This window comes from Sminthopsis crassicaudata, chromosome 4 (genome assembly GCF_048593235.1).
Source record: "Sminthopsis crassicaudata isolate SCR6 chromosome 4, ASM4859323v1, whole genome shotgun sequence".
NCBI classification, from domain to species: Eukaryota; Metazoa; Chordata; class Mammalia; order Dasyuromorphia; family Dasyuridae; genus Sminthopsis; species Sminthopsis crassicaudata.
In genome coordinates, this window is record NC_133620.1 from 182903818 (window position 1) to 182927964 (window position 24147).

General features: G+C 33.7%; 1 protein-coding gene across 3 annotated transcripts in view; it reads left to right on the plus strand.

Annotated features, from left to right (window-relative positions):
• MAN1A1 (mannosidase alpha class 1A member 1) overlaps positions 1-5989 on the plus strand; it is a 166940-nt gene extending 160951 nt beyond the window's left edge. For all 3 annotated transcript variants that reach the window (XM_074309988.1, XM_074309989.1, XM_074309987.1), the window contains 2 exons: positions 563-678; positions 5032-5989. In XM_074309988.1, coding sequence (XP_074166089.1) covers positions 563-678; positions 5032-5158 — 243 coding nt within the window. In that variant the 3' untranslated portion in view covers positions 5159-5989. The remainder of the gene's footprint in view (positions 1-562; positions 679-5031) is intronic.
• The last annotated feature ends 18158 nt before the right edge of the window (positions 5990-24147 follow it).

Sequence of the window (24147 nt, forward strand, 5' to 3'; positions counted from 1 at the left end):
CACGGGTCCTCTTTGAAAATAAAGAAAGGATGAACTCTAAAATCCCATTTGCCTTAAATGATATGACTTAATGTCTTGCTAGCAAGTGGGAGAGGTAGATTTTTTCAGGACTCCTGATTTCTAGTGCAGCAGTCTTTCTACTCCTATATATACCATACTCACTCTCCTAAGCACTCTTCTAAGAAGTAAAATATTTGTTGTTGGGTATCTTTTATTTATATAAAAAATATATGTTGTGCATACCTATGAAAATGAATCCACACCAATGGTGTGGTGGTATTTTTAATCCTGAGAATGTTCCTTAAATTTGTGGACCAATCCCTAAGTAAACTTCTTACTCAGAATGATACACATTGTCACATTTTAAGCCAAACTTCTAAGGCAGCTTAGCTTTTTTGGTTTGTATTTTTAAATTCTTACTGAAAACTTAGTGACAAGAGATTCTCATTCCACTTGAATTGTAATTAGACTTGGATCTGGCAAGCTAATAATAAAAATTAATGAAGGTTCATTTGCTTAAATTTGAGTGTGTTTTTTTTTTTTTTTCCTCTTTCAAATGTAGGCACTGGAAAAACACTGCCGGGTAGATGGAGGCTATTCTGGCCTCAGGGACGTTTATCTAAAGCGAGAGAGTTATGATGATGTACAGCAGAGTTTCTTCCTGGCAGAAACCCTAAAGTAAGTAAAATACATTCCAAAGTTAATGTAACTTATTAATATAAGATAGCTTGACAAGTCATCTTTATATGCTTATTTATCATTAAGAAAGACGAAGCAGGGTATAACTGTAATAGTTTGGGGGTTTTATTCATAATAAGAATTTAAATTACTCTTTTAAACTTAATAAAAATGAATTTAAATTGATTTTTAGAAAATTTTGTATTCCTTTTAAAAGATATAATAATATGTTGTTAGTTTTGTCTGGAGTCTGAAACCAGAGGATTCAGTTGGGGAATCCAGGTTGTGAAGGCTAATACCACAGCTTCTCTGCCCATTCTTTTCTCCTTTACTTTTGATCTAGACTCCAGAAGATAAAGAAACCCTAATCTACATAGAAACTGCTACATCTACATAATGTCATTCTTATTTTCAAAAAAGTTTTAACTATCATCCAGGCTCATTAACTTATTAAAATCATATTTTCTTCTACTATCTTATGCTATTTCCCATCACTCACTCATTATTCCAGCCAATATTTTGCTTTTTTTATACTGATCATTCTCTAAATCCATACTGCTCTTTCCTGCTTCCTTGTCTTTGGTCAGACACAATTCCTGAGGCATTGAAGGTACTCTTCTCTATATCTACCTGTTAAAAGTATCATCAGTCTTTGTGACTCAAGTGATAGCTCCTCTGTAAAACCCCCAGGGCTTAGATAATGTTTCTATTTTTCACCCCCTTAGGGCATTTATCACACTTTAACTTACATGTAACTGTATCTGTATCCCTTTATTAGATTATAAGCTTCTTGAGATCAGGTGCCATTTCTTATTCACCATCATGTATTTCCAGTGCTTTTACACATTATGAACAATAAATGCTTATGCTGGACTGCAATAACTTGGAGCTAAGATCTGGTCATTATTATCATGGGTGTATAACTTAGTATTTTACAGTCCAGCTTCTTAAATTGTGGTTCACAACCTCATAGAAGGTTGCAAAATTATGATTTATTGTCAGCAAATGTTTGATTTGTATACCTATTTTATGTACATATTCTGGGGTTACATAAAAATCATGCTGGGGGGGGGGGAAGAGGTCATGAATGGAAAAAAGAAGCCCTGTTTTATAGCACACCCAGCTAAAAGTTGGCAAGTTGAAAAAACCTGGTTATTAATAATCCAACCAAGAGGAATTTAGCTCCTCAGTTTCTAGAAGAAAGAGGAGGGTTATAGAACTGCCTAATATGATAAATTCCATTCAGAATGACCACAGTAAGTCTTTTCAGTGATTTGGAACAACATGTATACCTACATACATGAGCCAAACCATTCTCAAAAATAAGAAAATGCAAGGTTAATGGAAATTTCATCTGAAAAGTCCTCTTAGGATTGCTGTATATGCTTTGGTGGAATAGTCACTACATGTCCAGTTTATCATTTGACCAAGGAATGGTTGATTGTACTCTATTGAATTGATTTCAGTTTACCCAACAAATAAGAAATTTATTTACAAACTAGAATGGCAAATGGTAATTTTAAAAGTCTCACTTGAAAAATAGATCAGAATACTCACACCATCCAAGTGGCACATCCTTTTCTCAAAAGGAGAATTACTATTTATTTGTGAAATTATGCCCAAAATACAAAATAAATAGCATTTCATGGAAGTTGAGAAAAACTTATCCACAACAAAAGCAGAGAAACCTTCAACTAGAAAATCAGTACATAAGGACAAGGAAAATGCTGGCTAGTAGCCTAGAGGCAGCTGCCCTAGATTTCAGCCACAGGATAGTGATTGTAGTTAAGAGTATAAGGAACAGCATCAGAATCATGCTGACCCTGGTAATTATCTTACTAGTTGCATAGTTCTGCTGATTCAAAATGCAGTTATTTAAGTGTTATTTAGGAATGATAATCTGAACTTGGATCAGGGATTTAAGAGTGTAACAACAGCACTATTAGTATACTCAGCAATACTTATTCCTGTATAAAGTATGTGAATTCCTGTGGGTTCTTGTCTAAGAGATTTAAATTACTGGAAAGGATAGAGAGAGAATTCATGTTTGTGTTTGTACCAAGAATGAATAAAAGAATCAGTTTAAAAGCATTTATTAAATACCTATTTGCCAAACACCTTACTGGGCACTAGGGATAGTCCCTGACCTTAAGGAGTTTACACTCTAATAAAAAATATATATATATATAACATACAGAGAAATAGGGAGTTTGGGTCTGAGAAATCAGAGAGATATTGAATGGACCCATAAGGTATAATCTGATGGTCAATCCTTTGCTTTAGCAACTGTAATCAAATAGTTGGCGAAGCAGAAATGCAAAATAACTGAGGATTAAAGGAAAGATGGCTATACATACAAAACAGGATTGAAGATGACAAAAACGCTCTGATGGTACCAAATTTTTGGCATATATCTGGACAGAGACATGATCTTGGTAAAGCTGGTTAGATTTGTTGTGCTAGCTGAGCTTGCACTTACATACTAATTGGTACACTTCAACCCCAGGAAGATGAGATATGGCTTCTTGAGATAGCAAGAAAGCAGTTTTTGACCGGAGAGCATTATTCATTTTTTCATATTGTCCCTTGATTTGAGATTCTTATTTTAAATCTTGTAATCCTTTAATCATTCACTACAACAATAATATTTGAAATGTCAGTAATCCTATTTTGCAGCAAGACAAATAAATCCAGTCATTAATCAAAGTCCTATTGTCATCTCTGGTTCCTTGGGAGAGAGATGCTGTACTGACTCATAGAACCAAGAAAGGGACAAGCAGAACTCAGAAGTCTGAAAAAGAAACCTAAGAGTAGAATAGGAGGCTCTTCATTCCTCATTTAGAATCCGTTCAAATACCCAAGAAAAGATGCAGAAATCTGAGACAGGCAAGGTGTGAGCAATATATCCATCCATTTATCATTTGGACTTCTCCTAAGGTGAATTAGTGCTTGTGAATTCTCTAGAAAGTGATAGTCTTAATTGATGTGTTTAAAAAAAAAAATTACTAGTTTTATCCTAAGTTGTACAACTACTCAAACAACAATATACAAACACCAAAGACTTTGTAAACAAAATGGAATTATTAAAATCAAAAATAATATTTTAGATTCTGTTAATGATAAATGAAAATTTCACCTATTTGGTTGTGTAAGTCAGTGATTATGACATTTTTTTAAAATCTCAGGAACACAAGGAAAAATTAATAAATAGTATATCATATGAATTTCTATAGACTTTAGGAGGAGAAAGCATAAAGCCTCACACACTGGAAAAGTATTCTTCAATATTTTAAATTTTTTTAATTACATGTAAAAGCAACTTTTAACTTTTGTTTAAGCTTCAAGTCCCAAATTCTCTTTTTCCCTTCTTCCCCTAGTCTTTCCATGAGACTATACATGTGCAATCATGCAAAACATTTTCCATATTGTCTTTCTGAGTTATTTTTCAGTGGTGTCAACTCTCATAACCCTATTTGAGGTTTTCTTTAAAAAAGATTGATTCCTTGATATTCTTTTATTCTTCCAAATGAATGTCTGTCTTCTTTTTATCTAACTCTTTACCATACATTTTTGGTAGCTTGATTGGTATGGCACTGAATATAACACTTAAAGAAAAAAGGAAATTTATTTTAATCTCTCTTCTAGTCAATCCACTTTTTTTTTTTTTTTAAGTATATGTCAACCATGAATGGAATCCTGTAATTTCTACAGAGGGTTTGTTTAATTATTCATTTATCAGTTATTTAATTCAATTATCAATATTAATTTTATTCAATTTATTCAATTCTATTGAGCATAGAAAATAAAGCATGGCACTCAAATTTCACAATATTTTCAAAATTTACATATTAATCTTAATAATTGGAAACCATATAGATTTGAGCATTTGGGTGGATTTTTGATTCATTTTTGATTGCACAAATGATTTATATATTAGGAGTTTTGCAATGATTAAGTCTTTTGTAGAAATTGCTCATACTCTAATAACCCACTTACATGAATTTCATTATTTCCTTGCATCACAAATGCAAAATTTTAGTGATAGCTATGATTTTTATGTTATTTAGGTAGAGAATCTGCACTCTTGTAGGGCAGTGAAAATTTTACAGTACAATTGATTCAGTTCCTGCTTATTTTGTACTTAGTGGTATATGAACGTATTTTTTTGCCCTTCATAGAATGTAAACTGTTTGAAGACAGACATTATTCCATTTTTGAACTGATATCCAATATCTAGCACAGTGCCTGACTCATCAGAGGTCTCAAGTAAAGGCTTATTATTTGATTTATTAAGTTGCTATATTATGTGAGCCCTTTAATACAGTTCTAATATAACTGGGTTTCTCTCACCAGATATCTCTATTTGCTGTTTTCTGATGATGATCTCCTTCCACTGGAACATTGGATCTTTAATACTGAGGCTCATCTTCTACCAGTTCTCCGCAAGAATAATCAGGAGGTGGAAGAAAATCACAAATAAAAAGATTCTGAACACATTGTTTTGCCGCATTCCTTTAATTTTCCCACACACCTTGAAAATTCCCTTCTATATCCAGCACATTGCAAACTTTGATTACAATTGGTGTGGTTCTTCTGAGTTCTAAACAAATTGTTTTGCAGTCCATTTTATTTAATAGGAAATATTTGTAATTGGACTTAAATTCTTCATTATGTCTTCAGTTCATCCAGTTAATCAAGTCACTTAAAAAGAAGAAAAAAGAAATTTGCCACCTCTGGAATTTATGAGGCTGTTGAGTCACTTTTGCCAAACTGAATAAGTAGGTCTTAAGGTTTAAGGTGACCTGTTTACTATAATTTTAATTTGACTGCAAAATTTTTTCCTCCTCTATGAGGAGATGATGTCTGCTTTAAGCTGTAATATTTTGCCATGTTGCAAAAAGCCATAATAAATTAATTATTGAAACAGCTTTTTTTTTCTTTCCAATTTCATGTTAATCTAGTTTGTCTGTTCACCCAAGATGAATCCTGTAACTGTGGCAGCCTCCTCTGATGCGGGTCTATCATTATTTGGTAGAATGTCTTTTAAAATACTTCACTCACATTGTAATTTAAATAAAAATCAACAGAGCTATTATCATCCCATGCTGACCTCATTCTCCTTAAGAGTTGCAGTAGATTTTACTGTAACTCAATTGCATTGGTGTTTTTAATTTGTAAATTTTCCTCAAATTTTGTTTTTAAATGTACTGTATTTGTTGCCAACTGGATCATTCCTTCCATTTCCCAGCACACCGTAGTATCAATTATAATCATACAGCTTAGTATGAGCAAAATAAACCATTTTGCAAGAGTCTGCTGTAATGGAATTATTCTTTTAAAAAAGGGAATAGAAATAGAAATCTATTCATTTTTGCTTTTGGTGGCTTTATGAAGAATTATGGTCATTTAAAAAACAGAACAAATGCTTTGTGTGATTTTTGTTGATTTCTTTGTAATTAATTTCTGTGGTTTTTATTTTTTTGCATAACATTTCCATTTATTCTAGATTGTGAATAAGACTCCACTCAAATGCAGTAAATTATTTTAATGTAGATAATGTGAGTGTTAGGTTTCAGCCTCATTAAAGAAGATCCTCATTCTAATATTCCTGGTCAACTGACAGAAAATCTAAACAATCAACTCCAAAGGAGTCAAACTCTTTATAATGTAGTGTTTCAAACATCTCAACATATAGGCCCGAATTTATTGAAGCAATGTGTGTGTGTGTGTGCCAAAAACCCTGTCCATATTTTCTTTGTTTTACTCTGTCCAGTCTCCCAATGAACTAGTAAAGGAGTTGGGTGTAACTAAAGTACATGAAGTCAATCAGCTCCTTTCTCAGAATTAAACAGGATAGAAAGACTGATATCAATAGATATTCTATATCTATATATACACATATAGATATATAATTGGAATATTACTGTATGGGTTTAACTAAAGAAACATCACTGGGATGGTAATGTGTTTTCTTTGACCTGGAATGATTTCTCTCAGATCAAATATGTGCAATCATGTGTGTTCATATATGTATGTGTGCATAGGCACACACTGTTTTTAAAATAATTAGAATCCTTTACAGTAATAACTGTTATCAGCCCTAGTTGGGTAATAGAATATTCTGGTTGATCAGTTATTTGAAATGATAATACAATAAATATTTACTTAGAGAACTTAAGAAAATTAACATGATTAGATCTATTTTCAATTAGAATAAAATTAAAATAGACTTGAATAGTGATAAAAATTAACTTTTTGGGTGATTCAGAAAGTACCTCATTAAGAATATCATTTTTTCATCTTGGTGATAGGCAAAAGTCCTAATTTAGGTCTGAATGAAGGACAGATAACAGCGTTTACTGTATATGATATTCCATAAAAATGAATCTGATTGAATTCTCTTGTATACTGTTGGTCTATTGTAATTAAAATTTCTACGTGTCATTAAAAAAAAAAAACAAAAACATTTCCCAGAATATGGATTTTTCCAAATGTATTCTGATCTAGAACAAAGATCCCTTTTTGCAAAAGGGGACATTTTTTTCTCCCTTTCCATTGCATTCTTCAAGCCACACTATGATCTAATTTCATTAATGATATGATTCTATTTAAAAAAAAAAAAAGATTAAATTTTGAATAGATGGCACTTTTTTTCTAGACAAAGGAAAATAGTTTTGTTTTCACTATGTGTTTTAGTATCATTTCATATACATCAGTGGTCAATATGATAATACCTACATACCCTAAAAAGTTTTTAGCTAAATTTTCAATTCAAACTTGTCAAATATACCAGGACAAAGCCATGTGCTTTAAAAGAAAATGAATAAAGCAGCTCATTTTCTCAGGTCTAATCAGACTTAATGGATTCAATTAATGTTGTTTAATATTAAATGTTTCCAAAGACCTCCTTTGTCAGAATCATCTTTAGTCTACTACCTTTTTATATCTTCTACTTATGGATCAGATAGGAAATATCAATAAATTATTATTGGTATGATAATGTGTTTCTTAAACTTGGAATAACTTTTAAGTGTAATTAACTCTTTTAATGAAATAAATACACATAATTTATTGTGGGAAGTGAAGCTAGGAGATAATGCATGTATTTTCTTTTTTTTTTTTCCCAAGCCTTTAAGATACATAGGCAGGACTGTTGCTAAAATTGGGCCTTATGTGTTTAGATTCAAGTTCTCATGTTAGTTTCCATAGAATGAGGAAATTAAATAAATGTATTTTCTTGATTTCAAGTTTTGATTTGAAAGCACAAAGCAGATTTGTATTTCTGCAACAGATAGGGTATTAAATTCAGGTTGTATGTAAAAACTGCACTATAATGTATCTTTTGTATCCTGGTGTAAGTAGACAAGAAGATTGTAACACATACTGCTCTGCCGATGGCAAGGTTAACCTTTTGTAAATTCTAGAACTTGGGTTTTTTAGAAATCCCCAAACACCAAAAATGTATACATGATAAAGGATTAATACATGTTATTGAAACTTAGCGGTAATTCTTAGTTTTGAAAGTTTTCAATGACTGAAATCTTTATGTAGACATTGCCTTTCATTCCTCTTCAGCATCACAATGCAGTTAAGTTTACAACATTGATATTTTTAAAGATGAATAATTTAAACAACACCTGGTTTTGTTGTCATGAGATGTTTTTTTTTGGATACAACTTGTGAAATTAATATTGCATATATCTGTTGTCTCGCAAATCTACAATGCCCAATGATATTTGTGATGATTTCATCATGTGTTAGCCATTTCTATGCATCAATTGTGTTTTGATTTGTATATAAATCCATTTAGTCTTTTTCCAAATTTATATAAATCTCTAATGATATGAAATACATAATAGATCAAGACATAATTTTTAAAGCTATATTTGTAAAATTTCTCTATGGTGAATAAAGTCTTTTAATATACCTTTTCATTTGTTATCATTTTTCCTCCTTTTAAAAAGTAAGCAGCTCTTCACATTTTTTGGGGGGGTTATTTCTAATGGTATATTTACATCAGCAATCAGTAAACCATGTTCAATTAAATCAAATTAAGCCCTTTAGTGATAATGTTTCCCATACTGTGGCCACTTTTATTTATGTCTTTGCTGTCTGTTTCTTTGATTTGTTCTATGCAACATTCATTCTTCATATTATTTATATCCATATAATTCTAGGTCCTTTATTTAAAATTTTTCTTCCCAATTATACTTTTTGTTATTCTGTGGTCATTTAAAAACATGCTTAATATGTATGCTTGTTTTTTTTTTTTTTTCATCTCTATGACTTATTTATACACTAGCACATGGTCTACTTTTATAAAGTTGTCATTCAAAGTAGAGAAATATATATTAGGATTCTTCTTCAGTAATGACCAAAGGGTTTATTTAACACATCTAACATCTCAGAAATTATGTTCCAAGTTTTTAACTCCATCTTTTGTTAGATTTGGCTAAAAGTAGCACATTAAAGTGCTCAGAAATTATTGTTCTATGGTCATATTTATCCCTAAAGTTCAATTAGATTTCCTTCTTATTTACATCTTATCTCCTTTGTTAAACATATTTAATTTGTATTATTTATAATGCCTGTATTATAACATTTTTGCTTGTCTCTTTTGATCATTTTTATGATAATTATTGTCTTATTTGAGATTATAATTGACACCTAAGTTTTTTTTTAGATTAACCTGATTCACAGTAGATTTTACTCCAGCCCCTCTGAATATTTAGGTTTCAAATGTTTATTGCAAACAATATATTGTTGGATTACACTTTCTAATCCATTCTGCTACCTTTCTCCTTTTTTATGATGAGTTCATCCCACTTATATTCACTTATAACTATTAAAAGTGTTTTTCTCATATCCTATCCTAATGTTTGTTCTCTTTGCCTTCTATCCACCTCTTTCCAAAAAAATGTAGATGGGAACCAAAAGAGACTGGGATCAACACCAGTTATGTATAATTGGAGTCATTTAATCTTACTGTTTTTGGCAGACCCAGATCTTCAAATAGTTTTAGTTTTATATTAATCCTTTATGATCAGTCTCATAGTTGATGATGATTTTACTTGAAACTTTCTTCTAAAGTCTCTGTGTGACTGCTTATTTCTTATTGACTTTAATGTATTTCTATACAAAATTCTGCCTGTGTTCAATCTTCCCGGATTCAAAAAAGATTGAAATTCATTAGATAACCAGTACTTCCACTATATATTTGTATATTCTTCTGAAATGACTTTCTATACTCCAGCCACCTCTTCCTACCTAGAAACTTGGACTCTAGACCTAGTCACCCTGGACTCTGATAGATGAGCTTTTACATTTTCTTTTTCTAGATCCAGGTGTTCCCCTCATTTCCCAGCCATCTACAACATACTACTAGCATGTACTACCCCTCCCCATCTCCTAGCTCCCGATTTTTGCTGTCTTCCTCCATTAGAGTAGAAGCCTTTTGAAGGTAAATGTTGTCTTGCTTGTTTGTATTTGTATACTCGGAATGGTTTAATGCCTAGTACACAGTACATGCTTAATAAATCTTATCATCCAATAAGCCCCAGTTAAAGAGAAGTACTATGTTCCTCCTCTTTCCTAATATATTACTTTTGCTTTACTCTCTTAAAATAAATGAAACCACATTAAATCGCAGCCAGGACCTAAGTCTGTCTTTTTCTGCTTCCTCATAAGTCTCTTAAAGAATATAGAATTCTGAGGGGACCTGGGCTGCTTTTTTTTTTTTTTAATGTAAATATTTGATCATCATTTAGCCCCTTTAGATACCATTCTAATTTTTCCCATCACCTATATTTGCATTTCAAAAACTACTCTCATTAGATATTCTCAGTGGAAATCTACAAAACTAGTTTAGAAAATGTGCATTTGCCCCCTATAAGATTATGTTCAACTTTTCGTTATAAATTATTTGTAATTGTAAATCTTTTTTCTTTTTCATTTTGTTTATGATGTTCCAAGATTTCCTTTTCTTTAAGGCTGCTGCTTAGTTTTGTACGACCTTGACTGAAAACAATAAATGATTTCTTTTTCCCTGGATGTTAGCAGAATTTTTTATTTGACCTAAAACCTCTGGATTTTGGCTGGAAAAATATTGCCATGTTCAAGTTAAATTTTCTTTCAGGAAAGAACCAGTGGGTTATTTTCTATTTTTACTTTACCCATAAGACTGAATAGCTTTGGACAATTAAGAAAAATTAATTTTTATTTTTAGTGTTTTTTCTTGAAATATAGTATCTATAATTTTTGTTTTATTATGGTTTTCAGTGAGTCCAATAATTATTATTAACTATTATTATTATTAATAACTATTATTAGTCTTATTTTATAGGTCAATGTTTTTGATGATAGCTACCTCATTCTGAATTTTTTAGTCTTTTGACTTTGTTCTAATAGTTCATACTATCTCACTGAATAACTGTTCTTTTTGCTCCTTTATATTTTTCCAAGTGCTAACTACTTGAGGAAGGTTTTCTACTTTCCTCTATACTTCTTTTACCTCTAAGTACTGATTTCATTTTTATCTTTGATTACACCTTTTCCTTCACTTTTTGATCTGTTTTTGGGGCCCTTGTAAGCTCTTTTATTTTTAATACTCATTGTAGTCATTGCAGTTATTTCCTTTCTTTGAGATTTGATCTTGGGGAATGTTTTAATTCATAATATGTCTCCACTATATTAGTACTTTCTTTCTCTTAAGGTCAGGCATTTAGCCTTGGTATGTTTATTACAACTTTGTGTTCACTCTTGGGCCCTGTCCCTTATATTGTTCATATGAAAAATCACTATTCTGTGAAATTTTCATGAGTTTGAATAACTTAATGGCATTTCTCTTTGGTTTTGCTGAATCTTTCCTTAATACAGTGCTTTTTCATATTAGGTGTTTCTCAGAGAAGTTGGTTAGTTAGGTCCTTTCACTTTACCATCTTTAAGTTCCTTTCATTGGATGTCTATTAACTTTTCACACTGCTAAATTTTGTCTTCATTTCTTTTTATTATCTTGTCCAGCCCTATCTAAAACATAAAAGAAACCTACAGGACTGAAATGACCAATCCATTAAAATAAATAATGAATTGTGAAAATCATAAAGTTATTCTTTTATTAATCGGGGTAATTTAATTAAGGTATACAAAGTTCTAACAATGTCAGGATTGAGGTTCTTAAGACATCTTCAGGGGGAGATAGAGGAAGGGACAGAAAAATAGGAGAGAGGAAGATGATGATAACTGATGAGTATGTCTTGTTTTAAGGAATAGCTTCTGTATGTGAATGAGTTTTATGTCTGTGTGTATATGTGTGTTTAAGGGAGACTGGAAAGAGACAGAAGAGATGGGGAGGAGGGATGTAGGAAAGGAGGAAACGAGAGTATATCAACCATATGAGCAGTTATAATTTGACAGAACCATCAAGAATGTATATGAGTAATTCTTGGCAGCAATCTCTAAAATGCTATCTTACAGAAAAAGTTTCTTACTGTTGATATACTAAGTATAAAGGGCCTTGAACTTGGAATCTGAAGATGTTGGCTCCTCTTCCTGCTGTAATTCTTTTTCGTAGAATGAGCTTAGTCAATAAAGTTAATATCTATAAGCATTAATTTCCTCATGTGAAAAATATTTGTACTCAGTTTCAAAGAGCTATCATGAGAAATCATTTTGTAAAAGTTAAAGCAGTCTATTCACAACAGATAATAGTAATACTTAACACTTATATAGCGCTTTTTAGTTTACAAAGCACTTTACAAATATTTTCTCATTTTGTCCTCACAACAACCCTGAGGCAAATGTATTATTATTATTCCCATTTTACTGATGAGGAATCAGAAGCAGATAGAGATTAAGTGATTTGCCCAGGTCACATACATTTTAATGTCTGAGGCTGTATTTGCTCTCTGGTTTTCCTAATTCCAAGTTCAGCACTCTTATCTACTGTTCCAGTTGCCTGCTTATTATGATACAATTGTGAGTCCCTTTATCATTATGGCCTCCTCCTCTTGGTTTACTGGTCAATGTCCTTTCTAAAATAGGAACCCCAGAATCTAATGCAGATATTAAAACATTACCTTCCTCATTATGGACACAATAATTTTTATTATTTTTATTAATACCCCAAGGTGTTGTATTAATAAACACAGTGTTAGTTTTTTATTTTAGCTTCCATGTTAAACTGTTGACTCTGCTATGCTTATAATCCATTAAAATCCTTATGTCTTTTATACATAAACAACTATCTAGTCATTCCTCATCTGTTCTGTACCCATTACAATTGATTTATTGAACCTAATAAATCTGTGGGTCTTTAAATTTAACTCCACTAATTTTCATCTTGCTAGAATTGCTTTACAATTCTCGCTTCTGGAGGACCTTGCAGAAGTACCTTGTAATTTATGAGGGATGAACCATGGAATAGATTCTAAAGGTCATTTCCCAAAATGCTAGAATAGCCTTTCTTATTCAGCGGAGTATTGTAGTGGGAAAAAAAGAGCTGGTTTTCTAGTCAGACCTGATTTGGAACCCTGGTTCTTCTATTTGCTACCTTTGTGACTTTGGGCAAATCATTAGGTTTCAGTTTCGTCATCTCTAAAATTCCATTGGCCTAATGAGCTTTAAGGCCATATGATCCTAAGTAAAATAGCATCATTCAGGTGCTTTGGGACTTGTCTCATATTTCTTGATTCTTTTAGACTTACTTTCATGAGCAGTAGAATTATAAATCTTAGAGGTGAGAAGGATCTTAAAAGGCCCTCTGATTCAGTACTTTGCTTCAGTAAGGTAAGGTATTATCATTCCCATTTTACAGTTTAAGTAATTGAGCCCTAGAGAAATTTCAACCTGCCTAAAGTCACATAGCTAATAAATAGAAAAAATGGTATAAGAATTCCTACCTCCTGCCTTCTAAAGCAGGATTCTTTCCACTTTTGTGCACTAAACAGTAACACCTATCATATGCCAAGCAGTATAATAGGTTCTTGAGGTAAAAGCCAAAAAATAATAATAATAATTAAGCCCTACTCTCAAGGATTTTACGTTATATCAACAAATCTAATTTCTACTCAACAATGCCCTTTGTACTTGCTTAAATTCCACATATTTCACTGCATTCAAAGGCATTTTGTTTTCTTTTGCCCCACTGATAGCTACTGTTACTAAGGGGATAGGTTGGTATATTTATCATATATTTTTAAATGCACAATTGCTATTCATAAGTATCTTGCATTGTCTTTCTCAGCTTTGTATGTCATCACTTCTTTCCTATTTATGTTGGTAGACTTCCAGTTTTTGTGGAGTTTTGTTGTTTGTTTTGTTTTTTGATTTAGCTATGACAACCCATTTGCTATTATTCTGCTTGTTGTTTCCAAGCCCCATTGACTTTTGGACAGTTTCCTTCAGCCATGCACACCACTTTGAACTACAAAGTACTGTATTACTCATTTTCTAAGGTCAGCACTTAACTCTTTTGTTCTGGCAGAGAAGCTAGAAAATATCCATTTCCAAGTGTTGCATCATCTGCTAAATTACTTGAAAGTTGTTAATTTAAAAAAAAAAATTTAAGGAGCAATTTCACCTATAGTGTCTGGCATCAGATTTCTATTTGACTTACTTAACCTTTGGAGGAGAATTGGGTGATTTCTTCACCCAATTTGCCCAATTTAGATCAATGTTGTTAATGTATTTTCTTGAATATAATCAAAGAAAATAGAGGGGGGAAAAAGAACTTATCCCTGCAAGGGTTAAAAATTCCACTCAGAGGGAAATACAGTTTTGTTTTCTCCCCAGTGTAACTTTGGAAACCATGATGGGATGTTGGCAACAAAACCAATTCTATGAACCGGGTAAGATAATGGAAGCAAGTCTCTTGAAGGAGCCAGCTTGCTTCTCAAACAAGTTTATATGTTTGAAAGTCACTTTCAGCACTAATCTACTTTTTAAAGAAAATGTATAAATAGATTTGTTCTTGGAATTTAAATTTAAATCTTTTACTTCTGGCACCTACCATGATGAGTCTTGATTTGTGTTTCCTGATTTATCCTGGACCTATTATTCCCAAGGCAATAAGTTCTTTTTGTGTAGGGATGATATTGTTTTTACTTCTTCGGTGATTTCTCACTATGTTTTACATAGAGGAAGAACTCAAAGTTGTCTAACTGTTCCAACTTTTCAGAACCAGGGGACAAAAGGTTAGTTGTGGATTGTGAAGAATATAAGAATCATTTCCATGGGCCTTGAAGTTGTAGCAATGAATGAATGAAACATTGGATTTAGGAAACCCAGGCCCTGCAAGCTCCTCTAATTCAAAGTGGTCCTTCTATTTGAACAATAGGGAACAAATTCTGTTTTTAGTATATGATAAGTATTCATGATGCCTTCTCAAAAGTGACTGGGGAAAGGTGTCCATGAGGCAGGAGGTTAGGAAATGTACAGGACTTACATTTTCCAGTATCATTTTTCCTCTTCTCTTGCAATTAAAAAGTTTTCCAATCCATAATTCTATCCCATCATTTCATTTGTCTGGGAACAAAGAACATGCAACTTTTCAATAGGTCAATCTACTAAAACTTTCTGCTTAAAGTTCATATCCCTATTGCTGAACTGGTGCTGAACAGATGTTGGAGACCGGTGGTAGCTTTAGCAGAGATCTGGAAGAGACTTGGACCTTTAGGGTTGGGGATGCAAGGCAGATAATTACCTATCAATTATAGGCAAAGGTACAGGGGCCTGAATAGAACTGGCAGCTGAGATCACCACGGAGACTGTATATGGAACCAATCCCAACCTCCAGCTTTCACCCAGTTGTTTACCCAGCTGATCTTGGTGACTTCCAGATTTATAATCCCTTTCCTTATTCTTTCTCCTATCTACCTAACAAAAGAAAGGGCTGGGGAGAAAACTGAGCAAAGCAATTTCTTCCAATTTTGCTACGTGGCACTTCCATTTACATCCTGTTTTTATTGGCAAATCTCTTCCCATGAAAACATCCAGTTTTCTAATCATCTGCTGCTGCTCCTTGTCCTTTTCATCCTTCCCATTGTCCATATCTTCCTCTTCCTCCTAATTCTCCTTGTTTTCTCCTTTTTCTTCTCCTTCCAAATCTCTTTCTCTTCCTCCTCTGCTTCCTCAGAGGGCACTTGGTGACAAAACTAAATACTATCACCTTCTGTTATTGTATTAAGAATTTTGAGTCAACAACTGTACTGTTAACAGTGAGGAAAAATCTGGTTTCTCCCAGTCTGATTCCTGTATTATCATATTTCTACATGTTTTATAACCCTTTTCAATGATCTCACCAAGTCCTAATAGGGTCTACACCTGGGATTAAAAGATCACTTTACAACTCTCTACCTATATCACTTCTCACTGCTCCCTTTAGGGAAACATTCTGTTACAGATGAAACACCTGTTACAAGTGAAAGCCTTGGACTTCTTTCACTAAAAGGGAGTTGTCATTAGAACAATTTCAATCAGTCAAAAAGAAGTATTGGTTAAGCATCCACTATTTGTCAGGGACCCTGGGCACACAAATACAAAGAATGAAATAATCTCTACCCACCTGGCCTACATTTATTTAACACCTTCCCTGTAAAAGCAAACCAACTACAGCAGCTGTTTTTTCCCGGAGAAAATTTCAAGGAGCCCAAGGCATATTAACTCAAATGCATATATTTTCTTGGTCATTTCTCAATCATTAAAATGAAAAGCCATGTTTAAGACCTAAGGCCATCTCTTTAATACAGGAAAGGAAAATCCGACTCCCCATCAGAGAGGAGTGATATTCCTTAACTCCCATCTGTATTGATCACTTTGTTTATGTGACTGTGGGCAAGTCATTTAATTCTGTCTCAATTTCCTCCTCTATAAAAGACAGATAAAAAGATTCCAGAAATAGAGCTGATCTTAGACTTCAGAAATCATCTAGTTACTCATGCATATATTTTGTAAATAAAAAGCTATAATTAAAAAATAAAAATAATAAATAAAATAAAATAGCATTTTATTCCCCCCTCCCCCCAAAAAAAGAAATCATCTAGTCTATCTCTCATTCTATTTCACAGGCAAACTGACAATATAGAAAGTAAAGTGACTTGCCTACATTCACACAAGTTGATAGTGCTGAGACTCAAACCCAAGACATTTATAGCAGAAAGCATATTGGATTTGGGAGTCAAAGAACCTGATTTTAAATCATACTTGTCACTAGCTGGACCTTGGTCAGATCCCTTACTAAAGACTTCAATTTTCTCATCTATAAAAATTAGGGATTGGGGGAGTTGGTCTAGAAAGCTTCTAAGATCTCTTCCAGCTCTATATGTATGAGTTCACAGAGTTTTGAATTTCAAACAAGAAAATAAAAATTAAAGGTTAAATAAAATAAATAAAAATTAAGGTTTTGTAAACTATTAAAAGTGCTGTATCACTATGGAGCAATCATCACAGACTACATTGAATTGTATTTATTTGTGATTCTCTGTTGTTAATTCATTGAGTTGATAGAATGTGCCTGTATGTTGTGAAAGCCTATTGTTTACAGGTGAGATATGTTTTCTGTTTTAATATTACATGAGTTGTGGGATGATAAGCTGTGAATGACTTTGTTATTCTCAGCAATGATCCATAACTACTATGAAAGACTTAATGATGAAAAATGTTATTCATAACCAGAGAAAGAATTGATTATGTCTGAATACAGATTGAAACATGTTTTTACTTTATTTTGGGGGGGAGGGGAGAAGATCTCTATTTTCCTTTGCAACATCACTTTTATGGAAATATTTTATATAACTTCCCATGTGGCTTCTTAAGGGGCCTAAGGAAAGGAGAGAATCTGAAACTCAAAGTTTTAAAAACAAATGTAAAAAAAAGTTTTACATGTAACTGGGAAAAACAAAAAATATTAAATATTTTTAAAAATACTACATTGAAGAATTTGAGCACATTAATCCCCTGGCGAGAAATGGAAGCATGTGGAAGGAACTTAGTTTTATCATTGAGAAACAAGTGGAAATAGTCAGCTGATCTAGTAAAAGGCATCCGTTGTTCATTATCGCACTATCCCACCTTATTTATCTTAGCTCTGCCAAAGAACTGGAAGTAGGGTATATAGGAGCCAACTTGTAACTGCTCTTCAGAGTCCAGTTTTTAAATATTCATTCTGAACACTAACAGCTTGGAAATCAGCAAATTCTACTAATGAGGATTTGAATTGTTGTTTCATTGATTGTCTAAATTTAAGAAAATGATGGAGAAAAATTGCTAACAATACAAATTAAATTTTAAAAATATGTCTTCCCACACATTTCTCCCCTGGAGAGCAACTTGTTAAAAAAGCACACCTCTAACTGGAAGCCAGGAAAGACCTAAAAGGGGTGTCTTGGTAGGAAATTCACCTGTATCAATTATATGGAATAGAATAGTAATAATTAAAATAATAATAACTAGTCTTCATATAGCAACGTAAGATTTGCAAAGCACTTTGCATATATTTTTTAATCCTCAAAACAACTAAGAATAAGTTAACCCAACAGGGCTCATTCTAGAGAGAGATAAGGAAAAGTGTCAGGAGCACAGGCACATGGTCCTGAGAACTAGTACCCCTGCAGTAGTACTTAGATGCCTTTCTCAGGGAGGAAATAGAGGATTGCAGAGTCAACAACACTTTACCCAACTAATTGCATAATCCAATATTGCAGCTGGCTAGTAAATTTGCTTCAGTTAAACCAATTGGGACAGAAAGATCAAATCAAGGATATATAACCCACTAAACCTATCAAATTCTCCAAGCATTAAAGACACATGACAAGTTCCTCTCCAGTTTAAAGCTCAGGGAAGGAATCTTTGGGCTCTCTGGAAGTCATGTTTTCTTCTCTGGACTTTGCCACTATATTTTACCACTTTTCCCCTCTGTTCTGTGACCCTTCTTAAAAAAAGGGCCCACACCAGCCATCCTTCATTCTTTGGACTTTGTCTCATGGAAGTACCTTTCCTCTCCCCGTGAGAATATAAGATCCATGAGGGCATGTGTTACCTTTATTTTTGCTTATATTTGTATTTCCAGAGTTTGCCACAATTCCTGGCACATATAAAAAATTAATAAATGCTTATAGGTTGAATAGGATAACAGGCAAAAGGTCAAGATTTCTTTCTGTCCATGACTTCATATGAAAAAGATGAAGAGGGTATAAGAATTTAGAAACGTTTTTAGGCTGGAGCTCCCATATCCTAGTCTTGGTTAAGAAAAATAAGAAAAAATTAGGTTCTGAAAGGAATAAGATGTTTGGTATTTGGGCAGTTATTACCTTGAAATCTATATATCAATATCCAGAAATGCTATAAATTTTTGTGGGTTAACTTTGCAGCCTGCAATTTTATTGAAATTGTTATCTGAAATGATTTCTTTGCTGATTTCATAGGATTTTCCCAGTAAACCATAATTTCATAAAACAATGTATCTCCTATTTGCCTATCTGTATCTTTTTCATTTCTTTCTCTTGTCTTATTGCTATTGCAAACATTTCTCATATTATGTCAAGTAACAGTGGAAAAAGGAGACATCCTTCCTTTATTCCTATTTTTATTGAGAAAGTTTCTAGTGTTTTCCTGTAATGTTCTCTGTTTTGATTTTCCTAGGAGTCTCTGGGAGCAGCCTTCGTTTCAGTTTGGTAATCACCAGAAGAGTAGCCAGGTGTTAAAGTCCAAATCCTTTATTGTCTCCTTCAAAGTCTTGTCTCCTTTCCTGGGGCCCGTTAGCTTTCTTAGAGGCCTATCTCTCTCCATGGTTCTGAGAGGTTGAGCTCCTGCCTCCTTCTCTGCCCTTTGAATCTCTCAAATGAATCCTGGCTAAGGCTCCTAGCTTATATGCTAGGAGTATACACCAATCATTACATCATTTGTTGTAGGATTAAATCAATGTTAGCACTAGCATGAACCAGATTTAACCATTGTCTCCTCAATTCTACTTAGTACTTGGTTTCAAGTTCTGGCCCATAACATTTTCCCATTACATTTATATTCCCATTGCATTTGGTTTTAAATAGCTTTTTTTTTATCATATTAAGAAAAAATCTCTTCTATTCCTATATTTTGTAGAGTTTTAACATGTAGAATATTGTATTTTGTCAAAGTTTCTTCTAAATCAATTGAAATAATCATGTAGTTTGAGGTTTTTTATATAGTTATGTTAATTATTTTCCTAATGCTCAATAATCTTTGAGTCCCTAGTATAACTCCAATTTGATCATAGCAAATTATTTTTAGATAAGTTGCTATAGTGTTTTTGTTAGGATCTTATCTAAAATTTTTAAAATTATATTCTTCAATGAAAACTTGTAGCTCTGTTTCTTTATTTCATCCTTATTTAGTCTGAATTCTCAGACTATATTTGTCTCATTTAAAAAGTGTAGTAGAAGCTTTCTGTGTTTTTATGAATAATTTATATAGTATGGGTATAAATTATTCTTTCAAAGTTTGATTTTTAAAATTTCCTACAAATCCATATAAATCAGAAGTTGTACCTTTCAGGTTCCATATGTATGATACTATGATCTAGTTCAACACTTATGCCTCCACATTAGAGATGAGAAAATTGAGGTTCAAGGAGATTAAGCGACATGGCTTTAGTGTAGCTCAGAGTCAAGAAAAAGTGATGGGTTTAGAGTCAGAGGACCTGAGTTCAGAATCCAGTTCTGCTGATTCTTACCTGAATGAGTTTGGATAAATGATTGAACAGGAGTTCTGGACCTCAGTTCCATATTTCTAAAATGAAGATATTAGACTAGAATTCAAATCTTCTTAAGCTGTGGGCGCATCCCCATTTGGGGTTCTGTAACTGAATATGGAGGTCATGAAACTATAATTTATTATCACTAAATGTTTGATTTGTATCTATTTTATATACTTCTATATCTGGGGTAATATAAAAATTTCTCAGGCAAAAAGGGGTCACAAGTTAAAAAAAATTAAAAATCCTTGATGTCCAGTTCTAAATCAAAGATTCTATAAACTCAGGTCTCCTAGCTCCCAATCCAGTACTCATTCCACTCTCATTGAAATCTTTGTAAACATATAAACCTTCATCTTTATTATGTCTTTTTACTATCCCTTGCAGTATTTAATAATAAAAACTTTTTTAAAAAGCATAAGATTTGTGAGCTGATTTCAAGAATCAGGCCAAGAGAAAAATCAAAGTCATGCATATTTTACTGCAGCTAAATTTAGTTCACAGAAATCCAGGCTAGGAGAAATAGGGGCATCAAGAAATCAGTAGGAGAAAACACCAGGCTATGCTTCTGAAATATAGATTTGGGGCTGAAAGTGTTACAGATCATCTAGTACAATTCCCTCATTTTAAAGATGAGGAATCTGAGGCCCACAGAGAATAAATGATTTACCTATGATCACAAACTTGTAAGCAACTGAAGCAAGATTTGAACCCAGATTCCCTAATTATAAATTCAGTGTTTTTCCACTCTACTACATTGGCTCATGGTTCACTGATATAAAACTGAGAGAATGATAATGATGTGGGTGGGAAAAATATGCATTTAATCCGAGGCAGTGGGTTCAAATCCCAAATCTACTATTTACTACCTTTGTGCACTTGAGTAAAGTCATTTAACTTCTCATTTCTCTTCTGTAAAATGAGAAAATGACTTCTAAGTTTCTATCTACCTTTAAATTTATGATTCTCTGGTCCAACTAGGCTTTGGGGAATCATGGGAATATCTAATTAGTGTCACCCTCTCCCCTTAAAGTTGGAAAAGTTCTCTCCCTCCTTCCCTCTCCCTCTCTCTCTTCCTCTCCTTCTCTTCTTCTCTTTCCCCCTTCTTTCTCTTCTCCCTTTCCCTCCCTTCTTCCCTCTCCCTCTAGATGGTCAAAAGCAAGGGTAGGAGAACTTGAGGAATCCTGGGTAGCATCTACCAGGCCCACCAAGTTTCTAGGGTAACAACCATCAGCTGCAAAAACCCAGTTATAGAGAACTTTAACCAAACTATTGAGGTGATCAATTTGAATGGCAGCATCTTTCTTTTGATCAAAAATCATGAAAGTAGAAGAAAAACAAGGGTCTTTAAGACCAAAAAAAAATCAATCTCTAAATTCCCTTCAGGAATTTATATACCTTCTTTAAACACAGGATAAAAACCATGTAGTTCTTCAAAACAACAACTTGTAGGAAATTAAAATGTTGTACATTCTAACATGACTGTAATTTCAGTTTTGCTTTATTTGCAAATAGTCCAGAACACATAGTTTTCTTTTTAGGGGGTGGGAAACAGGGACGGGAGGAGATCTTCACTTAAGGAGGGATTACATGGAGAGAAAGTTTCAAAATTTCTACATTGTACATCTGGGCTATTAACCTCTCCCAGAGATCAGATAAAGCTTGCCAAACCAAAAAGCATTCTTGGCTCTTAGATACATTTCATTCCTTAAATAAGAGTCTCCTTATGCATATTCAGTCTAGAGCAAGGATTTCCTCTGAGCCCTTATATATTGATTAACTTTGGTGTCTATTCTGTTGGAAATTAGTCTTTCATTCTCTCTCAAATGGATGCTTTATTGTGCTGCAAGCCCAAGGGAAGATGGGAAGGAGAAATGGAGCTTCTGACTAGTTTTCCTGAAATAACTGGTTGCATGACATTTTACCCAGGACATTTCTGAACCAGCCTGAAGGCAGTGTGGGGATGATATTGCAATTCTCCTCCTAAGGTGGGAGTCAAAAGGCCAATCACTCAGCCGGGGCACAGCATCATAGGCAGTTTCCAGAGATGCTTTGGTTAACCACCCCTGAGAATTGGAGTTGGACTCCTAATTGCTCCCCTGCTTCTCAGACACTTGCCTGAGTGTCACTGGCAGCAGACTGATTTTCTCAGGATAAACCCCTAGGAACCTGAGCTGTGTATAGGAGAGAAGAAGATTAGATTAGAGTTAAAATTTCTCCCGGGGCTCTTTATTATCACTGCCTATGGAACTCCTCAGAAAGACTGTGACTCAACTCACAACTTGGCACTTGCATCTAGCTAGGGAGGGCTTCTTGGAAAGACCAGAGTTAAACTTGTGCCAGCAGTGCTGGGAACTGACAGATTTAGAGTTCTGCTAGCAGCTGTATAATATGACCTCAGTGAGACCCGCAGCCAAGAACTGGAGGCATTGTAAGCATTGACACACTGCCTTATACCTCAATAGGGAAGCTCAGTTTCTGGTGTGATGAATTTGCCAGACCAATGTCATGTCAAGTCTCATCAAACACCACAAAGGAATACTGCATGAGGAATGGGATCTTTCTATGTCTGACAAACAGCTTGGCATCTGAGCAGGGGACCGGCTGACTTAGTGATGTCCTAGTCCCAAACAAACAGACTGGCCAGAACTTTGTTTGTTTGTTTGTTTTTTAAGGGGCAAGGGGATGGTGGCAGTTATAATGGCAAGTTGGGACCAGACGAAACAATTACACTTTGGCAGTTCCACTTTTGATCACAACTGATCTCACTGCCTTTTCCCCTACTCCGTTCAAAATGATTGATGATACCCCTTTCATCAGCCCTGATCTGCCAACCCAAATAAATCAGCTTACTTTTATATCCCACTTACTAGACCATAAAAATGATGAAAGTTAAATGGTTATGTGGGAGATAGACTTTTTAAAAAATCTGCCGTGCTGTCTCCTTAATAGTACTCTTTTAGCATAGAAGCTCAGAACTTTTTTCTTCCCAGTAACCTCTATCTTTTGAAATGTGTCATCTTTTTTGTTCTAATCTGGTACTCATCTGCCTGTGTCCATGACATCTGTGGGGCTTCCCTTGGTCAGTGTTAGGTTTCGGCTCAGCTCAATTACATACCAAAAACCTCTCGAGCAGCCCAAAAAAAATAAGGAAAAATAAACGTCATATCTCTGAGAACACACAGTTAGTTTAATTTAATTGTGTTTAATCATGTGGTACCTGAGAGAAACCATGAATATATATATTTCAGACAGTCCCTACAAGTGGGCAATGAGCTGGCACTGGAATTGGATGAGGAAAGAGTGGGTTGGATCACATGTGGCACATTACTCAATACTTCTAATGAGCTCAAGCTGATCTCTGGCACAAAGACCCACGTTTCCTCTGCAAATGTTACTTCTCGGCTATATGACTGCAAATCTTGAAATGCCATATCCTCAAATAATCAAAATTTCAGACGGCCTAAAGGGCAATAAAGGGATGCAATGGGGATGGAAGGAGCTTAAGTGTGTTTCCAATTAACTAAGCTCCAGAAGTAGCATAAGACAGAGGTACCAAACACACCACCTATTGCCTGCACACAACTCACAATATTCCCATTCACAATCAAACTAAAAAAAAGTTATCTAATGTAATATTTCAGTGTATGTTATTACATATGCTGGCAGAAACTTCAATGTATGTAATTGAGAAATATTTAACAAATTAAATAAATGGATTATATTTAATATAGAGATTAATATAT